Source organism: Ptychodera flava, chromosome 14 (genome assembly GCF_041260155.1).
Source record: "Ptychodera flava strain L36383 chromosome 14, AS_Pfla_20210202, whole genome shotgun sequence".
NCBI lineage: Eukaryota > Metazoa > Hemichordata > Enteropneusta > Ptychoderidae > Ptychodera > Ptychodera flava.
In genome coordinates, this window is record NC_091941.1 from 28,975,151 (window position 1) to 28,990,788 (window position 15,638).

At 37.0% G+C, this 15,638-nt stretch overlaps 1 protein-coding gene across 1 annotated transcript; it reads right to left on the minus strand.

Moving 5' to 3' along the window:
* Window positions 1-777: 777 nt before the first annotated feature.
* On the minus strand, window positions 778-7,528 carry LOC139150070 (uncharacterized). Its single transcript, XM_070722226.1, has 5 exons — window positions 6,889-7,528; window positions 6,246-6,358; window positions 5,073-5,248; window positions 3,913-4,033; window positions 778-1,843 (listed from the first exon to the last, which is right to left on the minus strand). The coding sequence occupies exons 1-5, from the start codon at window positions 7,382-7,384 to the stop codon at window positions 1,454-1,456; spliced, it is 1,296 nt and encodes a 431-aa protein (XP_070578327.1). The 5' UTR covers window positions 7,385-7,528; the 3' UTR covers window positions 778-1,453.
* Window positions 7,529-15,638: the final 8,110 nt, after the last annotated feature.

Here is a 15,638-nt window from a genome sequence, read left to right on the forward strand (position 1 = left end):
ATTAGAGATCAGTGTCACCAACATGTGTACATAAAGTTTCATCAAATTTGGCGCAGTCTCTCCAGACAGAGAGCTCTTTTTCAAAAATCACTAATTATGCAAATAACACTAATTATGCATTCCACACCAAAAATAATGGACATAAATGTGTATGACATTGTGTTTTATCCTTGTACCAACTTTAAAAAAAAACACGCTTTGACCCACCGTAGAATATTTCCATTTATGCCATGTTACTTCATCTTTTCAAACAATCTGGGGTGTGGTTCTTTAAAAGTGCAAGGGAAACAGATTTGAAGTGTCTACCTAAATTTGAGTCTGATGAGTCTCTGCATGGAGACTAGCAATTGCGAAATGATTTTATTGCTTTGATTGAAAGGAAAGGTGCTGGTTTTACGGATGGTTTGAAGGAAACTACAGGGAAGACTTTTGTCAATAATGTCACCAATGTCTTGTTCTTACTGATGCCCCATCTTTCAAATATTGAATGCAGAGGCTTCAAGTTACCCGGTCTGTTTGGTGTTCACTTTCAAACAAAGACACCTTTCAGCAAAACCATAACAATCCATCAGAGCATAAACATTACCCAAGAAACTTGAAAGAAATGTGAAGAACTTGAGCACAAAAGACTGCTACTGTATACTGTTATGCTGTACCCATTCCTCAAACTGTCCAGATTTAAGTAATTTGATGAGGCTGTCAAGTTGCTGTGCAATGGTATTGACATGTGGACACTTTGGATGCACAAGAAAGAAATCTAAAACTAAAAAGAGAAAATCAAACGTGAAGAATGATGACTTTATTTTGATCCATTTGTCATGAAACTGCATACAGCGTGTCACACTACGACAGGAGTATTTGTGTTGTTTGAGAAAAATTGTCCTATAAAGGCAAACTGATTTTGTGTTACATTTTCTGTGTGTGTTTAATCGCTTACCCACGTATCTTTTAGGATTTTGAGTGGACGCAAAACAAAGAATTTACTTACTTTGGCCTAAACTACCCTTGACTGGCCATCTTATTCTCGCAAAGAACATGATGGTCGAAAATAACTTTCATCTATATCCAATGCATAGGAAAAGCAATAAGGCCACGTTTACTGTTACAAACACATCGGTAAATCTCACTAGACATGCAAATTTAAGTATACAACACATTGATCATACCCTGCAAGTATCCAACAAAACGTTCAGCCTGCTTTACTTTAAAATAAGGCCTTTTAATTTCTGTTGTTCGTGCAGGCAGACTTCATCAGCACACAACAGACCATCACTATTATGTTTTTACTGAGGATATTTTAGTTTGGCAGTGTTCATGTAAACTAACTTCTCCCTGTCCGTGTGAAATATCTCTATAACTTGAACTCTGGGGATTCATCGACTTGGTCAGTCCCTTTAGACAAGCATATTGTCTCACTCCATCCATAGAAGCACTTTCTGCATCTTGCAAACAACTACATGTCGTCATCAACTTCATCCAGTTCAAAGCCTTTGAACGTGATGAGTACAGCCCTGGCTGCTTTGTAAATAAGTGAGATAATGTCAGCATCATGTAAGGTTTTGCTTGGAAGTCTTTCATAGATTATATAAGATGGTCGAATAGATTTACTGATGGGACATTTGACCGTTTTCTCCAAAGCGTCATATGAGACGTGACACTTGACAAGAACCACGTGAACTTCCATCGCTGCATTCTCGGAAGAACGTACAGCATGGACAGACAGCTGGTACACAGTCTTGTAAATGCCGTTACCAAACGGCGTGTTGTGAGCATTGGCTAGTGCTGTACATGCTATCTGAGGCAAGACTTTGCTCAGGTGGATTGGTCTTGAATATATCTTATTCTGAAAAGAGATAAAAACATGTCAAATATCCTGGATCAAAGCATATGGTGCATGTCTTACTGAAAATGGAATCACCCATGGATAACTGCAGAGTTTGAATATTTATCCCTTATGAACATCTTTTAGATTAATTGTGGTACACATACATTCAGCTGATGATGTAAAAATCAAAGTGAGACCAAAGTGGGCTAGCTGTGACGATGAAAAAACAATACATGTAATAAAAATAGTTTTTTTTCTGGACCTTAACCAGTCCATAGCACCTAAAAATCAAATATGGAAATAACTGGAATAGGTACGTCTTGACATTTTTCACAAAAAATAAGAAAGTATCGTGCAAAATTCTACACTCTGCATAAAACACAAAATTAAATCACTCTCAGAAACCCATCAATATATTTTGAAATCTATTGTACCAGCAGTTCTGAAAAGTATATTTTCACAAAATGATCACAAAATTTGGTCCTATATTTACAAATTCAAATTTCTTCACCATTTGGATAGTGTTAATCAGGTCATCCCTAAAAAACCTAAAATCAAAATCAAGATTTATCAGACGTGTAATTCCTTGTTCTTGAGGAGAAAACTTTTGACAAAAAATGACCAAAAAAATTCTCCAAAATACAAATATGAAAATTTTATGCTAGTTTAAACAGATATTAAATGCACTGTTCCTTGCAACATATATCAAATTTTAGATTTTTTTTTCATAATTCTTCAAGCTGAATCTGTGAGATTCCAAACATTCCTTATACCAAAGCTAGTCACATTTGGTGCAATAATAGTTGAGATATGAGCTCCACAAATTTGGTCAAGAGATGGATGAATGGACAGACAGACAAAGACAGGCTGACAGTGATGACATTGGCCTTTCTAGTGTGCCTCTGGCACCTGCACAAGGGGGGTGGGGGTGGGGGCAAAAATTATAGCCACTAAGTAATCATGTCTTCTTTTCCTTTGGAGATATTGTATCTTCTAGGTAAATATTAAAGAAAGAATTCATGCTTTACCATAGAAATGACAAATCCATTTTCAATTTCAATACCTTTTGGGTAAGAGTTTGCCTCTGATGCTGAGTGGAGTCATTCAATGTACATTACGGGAAAGCTCCATTTACTTAGGAATACCCGACTTCCCTAGAGGATCAATTTCACAGACCTGCCTTTCCTACAATGGCACTACAATGGCACCAGCTGGATTAGATAAACATAACAATGGAACATTTACACCTTGGGGATTAAAAGTCTTCTGTTTGTCACCCGAGTTGGTCAGGCAAGGACCATGCAAGTTAATGCAGCCTTCCCCTAATGACAAACTCTACATCTTGTGTTTCTATCTGACTGTAGATGGGGATTTTCCCTTGAGGTGGTATTTGGAAACCGATAAACATTAACTTTTGCCCTAAACTTCCCTAAAAAACCTTTAAATTATCGTATTAATTCAAGAATAAAATCACGGGTCACCATGCAAATTCAGACGCAAATTACCGTAAATGTATATACGAAATTTGAACTGGCTGCCATCATTATATTAAGTCTGCGGGGACAATTCTTTTATTTTGAGAAAAAATGGTTGAGGAAAAACTTTAAATACCCCACAAGCTTCAAATATGACCGTCCTCTGGGTGCACTTTACCTTAACATTGAAATATAAACACAATAAATCATCTTAATTTAAAGCCCCAGTGCTGCTAACTTTCGATGGTTTTTTTCATTATTTTTATTTTATAAATCAATTGCAACTTCTTATTCTACTCCCCAAAGAATGTTGAAACACCCTCTATTTAGCCTGTCAACTTAGCATCTATATGTGTAAAATGCATGAATATTGTTTACATTTGACTTCTAGTCCGGACCAGAAGTCAGTTTTCAACAATAACAATGCACTTTACAACCATAGGGGCCGAGTTGACAAGCTGGATACTGTGTACATCAACATTCTTTGTGGAGAAGAACAAGGAATTATGGTTCACATACAAAATAAAAATGGTGAAATTATCATCAAAAGTTAGCAGCACTGGGGCTTTAAGATCAATTGTTATTTTATATTTAAACCAACTTCACACTTACGCCAGGAAAGGTAATGACTTGGAATACACCATCGCCATCACCAGACCAAACTTCAAGAGCACTTTGTACATTGATAGATTGACTGCATAGTGTAATCTGACACGCTGTTCCGTCCCTGTTTCTGAAAAAGTAGACACATATAAATACAAATATGAATACACTGGTAAATCTATCTACTGAATATATATGGCACTGTCTAACACTACAGGACAGCAAACTGAATTTTAAAGTCTTTAACTCATTTTGCTTGACAGTTCTGACACCAGTTTGAAGGGTCACAGAAGATGTAAGAGAGAGCGCCCTCATGCGACCATTTGATCAGAATACTTGAAGGCATATTTGAAAGTATCCTTCAGTGTACCATACAGGTCTTGAAGACACTAAACTAATTCATTAAATATGAAAAATACAATTTCAATTTAAGCATTTGATACTCGCAAGCCCAAATTATGTACTTCTCTAATACTTTCACTATCTCTGTATGGTTTTTTGAAGTAAACACTCTATATCCGATGATTGCACACCCTATTCTCCGATATTTTAGTTGTTGCTACTGATGCAAACATGGAGGATCCTCATGTTGACTACCAGGAAACACTCACAAGGTAAACACACAGTCCTGTTGTGAAAACATCTTTTACTTTACTAGCTGTTAACATGTTTGTTTCTTTGAAATACTAGATTGAGATATCAAAGGAGCTGAATAGACACAAATTTCAGGTTTGTATGTATAAAAACAAATCATACTTCATATTTTTATATTTATTTATTTATGTAATTATTACTTTTAATGTATCATTTAATTGCCTGCTGCCTCATATATGCTGGGTGCTGAGCGAGATTCAAGATGATAAATCTCACACAGCTCACCTACATTATCCCTGTTGTTTCATGTCATGTTCATATTTATTTCTGGGATTTAAGACTCCCTCCCAACCGAACCAAACATTGAGTAAGTGTTCTAACCCACAACAGCTGTTCCCTGCTTGCTTGAGATTATTCAGAGTTGAATGAACATAGCTCACAAAAACAAAATAGCTACCATTTCTTGTCAATTTTGAGATTCACATTTAACTTGGTCATCCCATTTACGTAAACAGGCCAACACTAAATGTTGGAATGACGTGCCATGAAATGGTTAAACTAAATGAACTACCTACTGAACCATTGGTGCACAGTTTGTTTCCAAGGCGGCAACTTCAGCGATGTCAGCCAGCAATTGGTTGAAGGAAACTTCACTTAACGTACCTCTTCTACATTCCTTCAGTGTATAAACCCATCTGAGGAGAGCACCCTTGTACTTTGAGTGATGCTTTTTGGCTGAAGGGCAATTGTCCTAGGAAATAGAAAAGATGGGAGCTTGTAAATCTGTGAATTTACACACACAATATCGATCATACCTGTTTTAAGGCAATCTATTGAGTTTCATCGTAGAGTAAGTTTTGATATCAGTGGCCAAGTCAATTAAGTGTTATATACAGCCCAATTATTGGATGATATATGACCTATGACCCCACATCTGCTGTATGTAAACACCAGGAAAATCCGACAGACTACTTTTTACAGGCTACTTCTCATGGTTTAAGTCATGAGATATGTGAAGACAGGTGCAGTGAATACTGCTAATTTATGGAATAATTCTGTTGAACAACAACATTTTCACTGAAGAAGATGACTATTTGTTCTGTATGCATGATACAATGTAATTATACAACTAATTTCATACATGGCTTTTTTTGAAACATTATATAATTTACTAAGCTCTTAAAATTTCAAAAGGTGAGTAATAGTAATGTTAGTAAAAAAAACATCAGGAATTATGTCGTCATTAATCATATGCTTCTGCATTGTCCTTGACCTATTGTATTTTGTTTGTAGACCAGAAAGATGGATGCCATGAAATTGGCAAATGTGTTTGTGATTGCACAAAATCTGCGTCTGTAAAAAAATATTTGAAATAATATCAACACTTTCAGCTACAGTCCTTTGAATACTTGTTTTAACAAAAAACTTGAGGCTCGATGGGAAGTCTTGAAACTATCTGACCGTGAAAAAGGATCTGAATTTCTGGGAGAACTGAGAGGATCATCTAACCCCCAAGCTCCATTATCAATCATTTAAGAATAAAGCCTTTGTGACACAGTACATACAGTCAATCTGTACACTGTTTGCAACTTCCCTTCTGTTAAGTGATGATGTCACAGCTGCACTGGAAATCTTGGCAATTAGAAGAAGTGCATATTTCTTTTCAAGAGTTTGAAAATGATTTCATCAGATTTAATACAACCAATGGCTCTGTATCAACTGAATGTAAAATTTTGGTTTGTACTCACTTGTTTCACTAAATCCCTGCACAAAGTCGGTATGTGAGCTGTCTGCATGTTATATTTAGAGGCAAACTCAACCAATAGGGAAAGGAATTCATCATGTTGAAGGTCTTCAGCAACTACAAACAAGCAAACACTCTAGAAGTGTGTGTTTTGAAATTTTTCTGTGATCATGGCGAGCATCGTGCTCAGCACAAAATCTATAATTTTCGGTAAAAGACAAAGCACATAGAGCAGAAGGGTACAAGGCCCTACAGAATCACAAAACGTTGGTAAAAAATACTAAAAAAGGTTGCTGTTTTTTGTTTGTTTGTGTGTCACATTTTTTACAGTCATCGAGATTCAATAAGGTTAATCTGGCAGCTTTTCACGGAAGAAAAAAAAAAAACACTATGGAAATATCCCCCTCCAATTCTTTTCTTATCTTAGGAAGGATATACAACACTTTTAAGTATGCTTACCCTAAAACTCATCCCAACCCTAATTCTAAACCCCTCCAAAAGTTGTATTTGATATTCTTCCTTCAAGGAAAGTCCAGGATTAAAGTGATTTCCAGGTATGAGGGGGCCTAAAGGATCTCTTGCCGAAATTCTGCCATTTCATGAGGCTAAAAATAGAGGTACTGTACACTTTCAATCATGGTACTCACTTTGACGTGGGAGTAAACGGCGATATTTTTGTAGATCTGTCAATTTGTTAGCAATGCGTGCTTCAAGTTCAAATCTGGCTGGGCAATAAGGCAAATAGTCATTGTCAGAAATACTGTCCGGACGACTGATCAACCAGTTGCTGATGACTTCGTTGACCGACAATTCACTGCAGTCCGTATCGAGTGCATGGCATTGAAAATGCAGTCTTTGCACGTGATGATCTTCCCAGTCTCCCGACGAAGGGAAGGTGACGTGATTATGATGCTCATGGTGACACTGTGCGGTGGGCAGACACTTTCCTAATTTATAGTCTGCACAGTTTGCATGTCGAGCACCATCACAAGGCATGGGCGCAGCTATGTTGGGAGGAACGTTAACGTCATCTGATTCTGCATCTGCAGTGACATAGTTGTCAGGTCGCTCGATGAGTTCTGACTCGCCGCCCAAAGTTTCGGTTGGTGAATCTCCGCCACCCTCCGCATCGAGTTCGTCCATTTCCTTGGCGAATAGGGTCTTCAGTAGACCTTTTACGACTCAATGCATAAATTCCGTGCTCGCTATTCTGTCTATTTTTCGATGACCACTGAGCTGCACCATTTTCCATGCATGAAGGCAGCACTAACACAAGCTGTGACCTATAACCTTTGGCACGTACAACGCCCTCTACAGTTTTACTTCTTTTATGTTCTTCTTGTGATTGAACGAAGGTGCCTATGTCTATGCCCAGCTCTAATATGCCCAGCTCAAATTTAAATACTGTGAAGTTGGAGTAGTTTTCTGCGATAAAAGGTTAATTGTAGTTATATTTAATGGGTTGGTCCTGCAAAAATCTGCCAAGTTAGTTTTTGAATGAGTTCACTTAAATGACTGTGAACTGTAGAATCAAGTAATGTGTTCCATAATATCACGTCAATGATGCACTATGTGAAAAAGTTACGTCAGATCTCTAGCCGGCAATGATGTTTAACTATTTTGAGCGAGTGTTATGGTTTGGTTACATCAGCTCAGAGTAAACATTCCATCTGTTACTTTGGTGTCATAAAGACCAGTCATAATATTATACATCTCAATTAAATCGCCATGTATAGCATGCAAAATCTGAGTGTTGGTAGATGTTACTTTTGAAGAGTTCCCCATAAGATGATTTCTTCATTCCTATTAAAAATCTTTTTGGCTCTACGTTGGACCTTTTCAATACAGTCAATGTCGTTTTTCTTGTACGGATTCCAAACACTACTGCAATACTCCAGGTAGTAACTTAAATGTCTCTGTGTCCAAAGTGTTGAAGGGTCTTTTTATCATATCCATACCCACTGATTTGTTTGCTTTCTTTACTTGGTTCTGTATTGTGGCTTTCAAAATTTAGGTTGTTATCAATCATTACACCAAAACTTTCTCATTTTCGACAACGTTTAATACAGCACGAGACCCATCCTGCCGGATAATAGTATATGGCTGTGGCTGGATACCTTTATCTTGTTGTGGATTAATAAAACTTTGTTTATCTGGATGAAATCTAAGTAGTCAGTTATTGCTCCATTGTACAAGGCTGTCGAGGTCATGTTGAATCAAACCTGAATCTTTGGTCCGGGTCATTTCCAAAATTGGCGACTTATTATGAAAATGTATTCCGGCTTTTAGCCAATCACCGACCAGATTACATCATTACGCGCCAAGTGTGATCGGCAGTTTTGGGCCGCTTATCAAGCCTCTGTCTTATGAAATTCGACGAATTTCGACTGTCAACATAATCCACGTGTTCTGCAGGAGGTCATGTCCAACAACGAGTCCGATGAGTGAAAAAATATTCGAAATATTAACAATTCATTTCTACCCCAGTTTATCGATTTCGCTAAAGTACTGAGAATCATTTTGTAGATGTTCGTCATCTCTATCAGAAATACTGTTTAAAGGTAATTTGTGTAGGTACGCGTATGGCGTTTTGCAAGAAGGAAGAGCAATGTCAGGGCTTTAAAATGATACCTATTTTGTAGTTGTCCTACGCAGACTAACAATGGTACGCGATTTAGAAAATGTGTTGACAGAGTGGCCACACAACTGTTCCGCATTTATGACAGAATGCGGTAGAATTTGTAATCGCTGCCATCTCCGATACAAATGGGGTTTTCTGAACGATCTGTGTGGGTGTACGATTTATATTTCGCAGGACTTCAGACCAGAGTCCAGGGATCTGAGTCAGACTAAAAATGGTACGCGATTTTGAAAATGTGTTTTGACAGACGTGGCCACACAACTTCGACATTAGGGAGCGTTCAGTTATAATGGCCGAGGGTGGGCCGTCAAGTTCTTCCTGCGCATCGGTCAAAATAAGTGAACCCATTGCACCCTAAAACTGATGACCCACCTTTGAAGATGACAAAAATTTCATGACCACCCCCCCCCCCCAAATCACTTGAGTAAAGCTGCACGCACTAACACCTCTGGGGCATGATAGAATCCCCCAAAAAAGATTCTCAGATTTTTTCAAATGACCCTCCTTACAAGCTCACAAGTTGTTAATGTTCGAATTTCCCCTTCTGACTTGCTATAATTTTGAAATTACCCCTAAGGTACCGTTCAGTTTTTACGGCCGGGGGGGGGCGGCAAAATCCAGGGGGGGTCATCATAATTTTGGAATCCGCAAAGGGGGGGTCATCGCTTTTTCACTGGTAGGAAAGGGGGGGTCACCACATTTCAAAAACATAATACCAACAATAAAGTTCACTTTATGCCATGGCCATGATCGACCCTCTTTACCGGCGGGCCGCCTTCGGCGGCCCACTACAATAAATATACATTATGTATTACCCATGACCCTCTTAACGGGCAGACGCCTTTGGTGGCCCACTCCAATTAGGTTTACTTCATGCAATGGCCATGATTGACCCTCTTTACCGGCGGGCCGCCTGCGGCGGCCCACTACAATAAATTGACTTTATGTAATACCCCACGGCAATCTTACCGTAAAATTCCCAATTGAAGCCGCGGCTTGTATTAGAAACATTTTTGAGGGACCTCTGGGATCACGCACTGAATATTGGTAATGGCCGCGCGCCTTCAGCGGCCCTGTCCAGTAAAGGCTACTTTATGCAATAGCCATGATCGACCCTCTTTACCGGCGGGCCACCTTTGGTGGCCCACTAGAATAAAGTTGACTTTACGTGATGGCCCATGACCCTCTTAACCGGAGGGCTGCCTTTGGCGAACCACTCAAATAAAGTTTACTTTATACAATGTCCATGGACATGAGTTGTCTATGGAAATGAAGTTAAAAATTGCCTTACAGTCGTCCTAATTAACAGATTTTCATATTTTGCATTTCCTCAAAAGTGTTAGGTGCCATATAGCTGAATATTGCAATATCGTAAATTACTCATAAAAACAAATGTGTAATATAAAAAGAAAAGCAGATGAGATAACATTTGTAGATTAAATCGACATTACTTCACCATCCAGTTATCTCAAATTAGTTCCAATAGTTTTCAATACAAAACTATATCTATGCACCATTTATAGATATTTGATAATTGACCTAATTGTACTTATCGATAATTGGAATAGGGTTGTTAGAATATTTTTTTCCAATGAAAATCTTGCTATACTTGTACATATACAATTGTTCAATGATTAACATAATTTTACTTGATTAGAATATGATGGTGCATGTTATGTGTCCAAGAAATCTGATTTTTGAATTTCACTGAAAATGTTCATCCACTATATAAGGGAGTCTATGACGAAACTATGAACAATTTTTTCCAATACAAAAATAGGTCAACCTGTGTATTTATGTACTCTCCATTATTAATATTGATGTACTTGATTAGACTAGGGTGGTAACAAATGGATTTGTTTGCCAGAAATTGTATATTTGGAATTTCACCGCAATGCAGATTCACGGTGCATAATTTTTTCAATACAAAACTATCTAAATCTGTGTATTTACAGACGTTTGATAATTCATTTTAAAGTACTTAGTTTTAAAAAAAATTGATTTTGGAGCCAGCTTTACGAGTTATAATGATTGCCAAGCTAGTGTGCTTAATCATGGTTGGGTTTCTCAACCATTGCAACCTGAAAGAGGTATTCGTGAAGGCTGTCCTATTTCTGTATTACATTTTTTGTTAATCGTTTAAATCCTTGCCATTCAAGTCAGATCTGATAATGAAATTAAAGGTTTCAAGATAAATATTTCAACCTTTCTATCTCAAGATATTCGCATTTCTCAGGTAGCTGATGATACAACCATTTTTGTAACCGATGAAATTTCTATTTTAAGGACAATTGAGGTTGTACGGACGCTGGTACGGACGCTCAGCTCTGTAGCAGGCCCAAATCTAAATTTAAATACGACTGAGGGCCTCTGGGTTGGTGCATGGAAATATAGAAATGATAGTTACGCTGGTATAAGATGGCCAAAAGAGCCAATTAAATCCCGAGGTACTTATTTCTCAAGCGATTCATCAATTGGGATAAATAATGCATTGTGTAAAAAGTTTTTGTCTGTTGAAAATTTATTATCACAGTGATCTAAGAGAAACTTGACTTTGTTTGGTAAAATTACTATCATTAAATCTCTTGCAGTCGCTAAAATTACGAATCTCCTTAATATTTGTGATATTCCAGTTACATTTTAAAGCAATTATAAATGTTATTCTTTAAGTTTTTATGGGGCTCTAGAATTGATAGGATTAAGCGAAAGACTATTATCGGTAAATATCATCCACGCGGGCTTAAGATGTACGATGTCTTTTCACAAAAGAAATTTTTTCTTGCTGCCTGGGTTACACGTCTTTTGAAAGAGAATGCAAATAATGTTATGCCCTCAAGGAAATGTATCCCTTTCTTTTACTTACATAAAGCAAACTTAGACAAAATAATTTTTATATGAATTTTGATGTTCCTGCTCATTGTCCAGAAATTATTGGTCTTCCTAACTTTTATAAACAATGTATACTTGCATGGCATGAAGCTGGAGGAGGATGGTCATCACCAGAAAATTCCAGCGATATTTTGCAGCAAACTATTTGGTGTAATAGACATATACAATTTAAAGGTAAAGTGTTATACTTTAAAACGTGGCTTAAATCCAATGCTGTATTTCTAAAAGATATTATAGATTTAGACGGGAACCTCCGTATCGAATTGATTTCCGTTAATTTGCAGGACAAGTCAAATTTGGTATGCGAGTTATTCATGTTATGTAATGCAATACCAAGACATTGGCGTGAAACTGTAATGCGAACAAATGTTAGTTTATAATCGCGTGATATAGCTTTGCCAAAACCTTTTGTCTTCTTGAAACAAAGTTGTCATCAAAAAAGTGTTGATAAGGTCACCACAAAAGAGTACTACTGGTCTTTTATTAATCAAAATTTCATTAAGCCTTGGATCCCAAATAAATGGAACAGAATTCTGAATTTGGGGCCTGAGTGTGACTGGTCAAAGCTTTGGTACAAAAGAGTAATACAGGTGACAACGGAAAGGAAACTTTCAAACTTTATGTGTAAATTTATACATGATATTCTTCCAAACGGTATTAATCTGTACGAATGGAAAATAACTTCAACTAGCCTTTGTAGGATTTGTAATGTAACAAATGACATATTTCACGTGTTCATTGAATGTGAACGAGTGAAATCTTTTTGGAATAAAATAGAACGATTTTTCACTAGTGAGTACAATGTAATGTTAAAATTACAATGAATGTTCTTTTGTGCGGTTTGAAAAATAACAGTAAAATGTGAATTTGCTCTAACCATGTTCACTATTTAGAAATCATGGATTATGTAAAAAGATACAAAATATCTCTGTAAAGTCAACATCTTTGATCTTTTCATGACAGAACTTAGAATAAGAAGGGAAAATGAAACTCTTTTCCCAGCCTGAATACACATTTAATTATTCTGTGATATGTATTTTATTTTACCTTAAGAAAGTAAAGGATTTGATTCAAAAAATTGTTATTTCCCGAACTACGTCCGTATTCCCATGAAATGTGCAGCGCCAAGTGTTTTGGCAAAACCCTTCTTTCACAACTGACAATAATTTTGACACGGATCTACAATAATACATGAAAAAGTCATGTAAATGGTGCAGCGGAAGAGTATATAGCAAGATACAGTTCAACACTGTATGGCGTACGTAATTATGGACGCATGTGGAGGTTGCCAGGAAATACCGTTTTTACTGATGGCGCGCTGGCCGCTGATTGGCTAATGATAGGGGAAAATATTATGGTATAGCGTCGCCGATTTTGGAAATGACCCGGACTCATGGTAAATTGTTATGTCGTCGGCAAATAAGAAGGCATTTGATGAGACAGGCTGGAAGATCATTGATGAATATTACAAACTAAGGGAGCGGTCATTATTTACGGTTTTGGGTCGATGGAATGTGAAGGGTCGCGCAAAAAATTGAAAACTTCAAGGGGGATACTCAAAATTTGGAGAAGAAGAAGGGGGTTACTCAATTTTTGTTGCAAAATAAATTGAAACATTTCTCAAATTGCACAATTGCACACATCAATTTCTCAAAATTTTTGATGCAAGAGGGGGACACCCGCCCCCCCTCTCGTGCTCTCCCTCCTTGGGATGTTCTAATAGTTTTACTAGTAGAAAAACAAATAGAAAAACACCTCTCAGATTGCACCATACTGCACCATTGCATACATCGATTACTCACATTTTTACAAGATCTAGTACAAAACTGAACTGTTGTGAATTCACCATTTATTATCACAGAAACATGTATTTTAATTGACTCCAGGCTTTTCTTTGGAAGCTGGCAGCTGGAGAAATGACAAAAGAAGGTAACAGATTTTCCATTCCTGCGTATTCTGTGGTAAACTGAGAACTGTTTTTTACAAAATGTATTGTCATCGTTTGGTCGTTGAATATTGTGACTCAAACACTGATCATGCAAAAATGTCGAGTCATAAAAATAGTGTTCAATGTCATTTTCAAACAATTTTACCGAGTGCAAAATAAATTGAAACACCTCTCAGATTGCACTATTACACACATCAATTTCATGAAATTTTCGATGCGAGAGAGATCACACCCCTCCCGTCTTCTCCCTTAGGGGTTTTCTTACAGTTTTACTTAGTAAAAAAGCACATTAAAAACAGCTCTTAGATTGCACATGTCAATTTCTCAAAAAATTTCCACTCAATATAGGGGACACAGTAGTCCCTCTGACACTTTCTCCTCAGCCTCTCGCGTGTTCTCCCCATGTACTTTCAAATTCTACCCAGTCAGATATCCTTGTGAAAACCCTGTCATGATACCGATCCAAATAAACAATACTATATTGTTGGGATACTGGTTACAGCGTGAACTTTTATATCTGTATTTTTTATCACTTTGAATTTCATTTTGTTGGTTTCACCTTTTTCAACTGTTGTGAGATAACCGATGATAATCTAGCAGGGTACATCAGGATTTGAAGGTCTTTATTATTGCTGTATTTTTTGTAAATTTTACAAATGCAATTTAAAAAAAAACGCTTCTGAGTGGAGGGGGTCAGTCAAAATTTCTGAGTGAGAGAGAGGGGGGTACCCAAATTCATCATGGTTGGCAGGGGGGTTACTTGAAATTTTGGAGTTTCCTATGACATTCCTCCGACCCCACCAGGCCGTAAATAATGACGGCTCCCTAAGACAAAGCCTTGAGGGATAAAGCTTGAGACATCGTGCCATTGCCTTCAACAGAACCATAACGTATTTGAATGTATTAAACGGTACAGTTTGCGGTAAATCTCCCTGGCCCTGCGAGCCTCGGAGTTTGACACAACACAGTTTAGATTTGTAAACGTCTTCGTACGCGTGCGCTTATTACTATCTGTGAATATAAAATACAGTAAAGGAACATTCAGGTTTTTTTTACGGGGAGGGGGTCAGTGGAACTTGAGCGGCAAATCAAATGTAAAAAGCGACCCCCTCCAAATTTCTAAAATTTCTAAAATTTGACCCCCCAATTCATCAATTGTGAAATGTGAACCCCAAAATAAAATTCATCAGATTTGATTCATTAACCCTTCGCACCCTATGGCCCTTGGCTGAAAAATTTGGCCTTTCAAAAGTGTTTTCAAGAAAAAGAGTTACCCACCCAAATTATAATGAACAAAAACAGCGACCCTCCCCAAGATGTCACAGTCCGTATCAATAATATCTTAATTGACTAGTTTCCCATTTGACCTTTGTACTTTCAATGAATCCTTTTTCAACTTTCAAATAATCACTGCGTGAAATTCCAATATCAGATCTGCTCTTTCAAATATAATATTCTCGTCACGTACATTTATATCAAGTGTCAAACTTTTTTAAAGCACAGATTTTAATAGCAATTTTTGTATTGTAAAAAAACATTTCTCACAGACCACAATGTATGGAGAATCAACATTTTTGGTGAAATTCCAAAATCAAATTTCTTGCACACACATGAACTTGTAATTGCCCTAGTCTAATCAAGTATACTAATACTAATAATCGAAAGTACATAAATACACAGATTTACCTAGTTCTGTTTTGGAAAAAAATTATTCACAGTTTCCTCATAGACCAACATGTATAGTGAATCAACATATTGGTGAAATTCAAAAATCAAATTTCTTGCACAAACATCCACTTGTAACCACCCTAGTCTAATCATGTACATTAATATCAATGATAAAGCGAACATAAATACATAGATTTAGCTAGTTTTGTATTTGAAAAAAAATACTCATAGTTTCCTCATTGACAAGATAG

Bases quoted from the DNA above. Each gene is read 5' to 3' on its own strand.
- LOC139150070 (XM_070722226.1), bottom strand. From the start codon at position 7,384: ATGGACGAACTCGATGCGGAGGGTGGCGGAGATTCACCAACCGAAACT. The intron at 6,359-6,888 runs GTGAGTACCATG...GCTTGTTTGTAG, and splicing joins CCGTTTACTCCCACGTCAAA to TTGCTGAAGACCTTCAACAT. The intron at 5,249-6,245 runs GTGAGTACAAAC...TCTATTTCCTAG, and splicing joins GCAGGGATTTAGTGAAACAA to GACAATTGCCCTTCAGCCAA.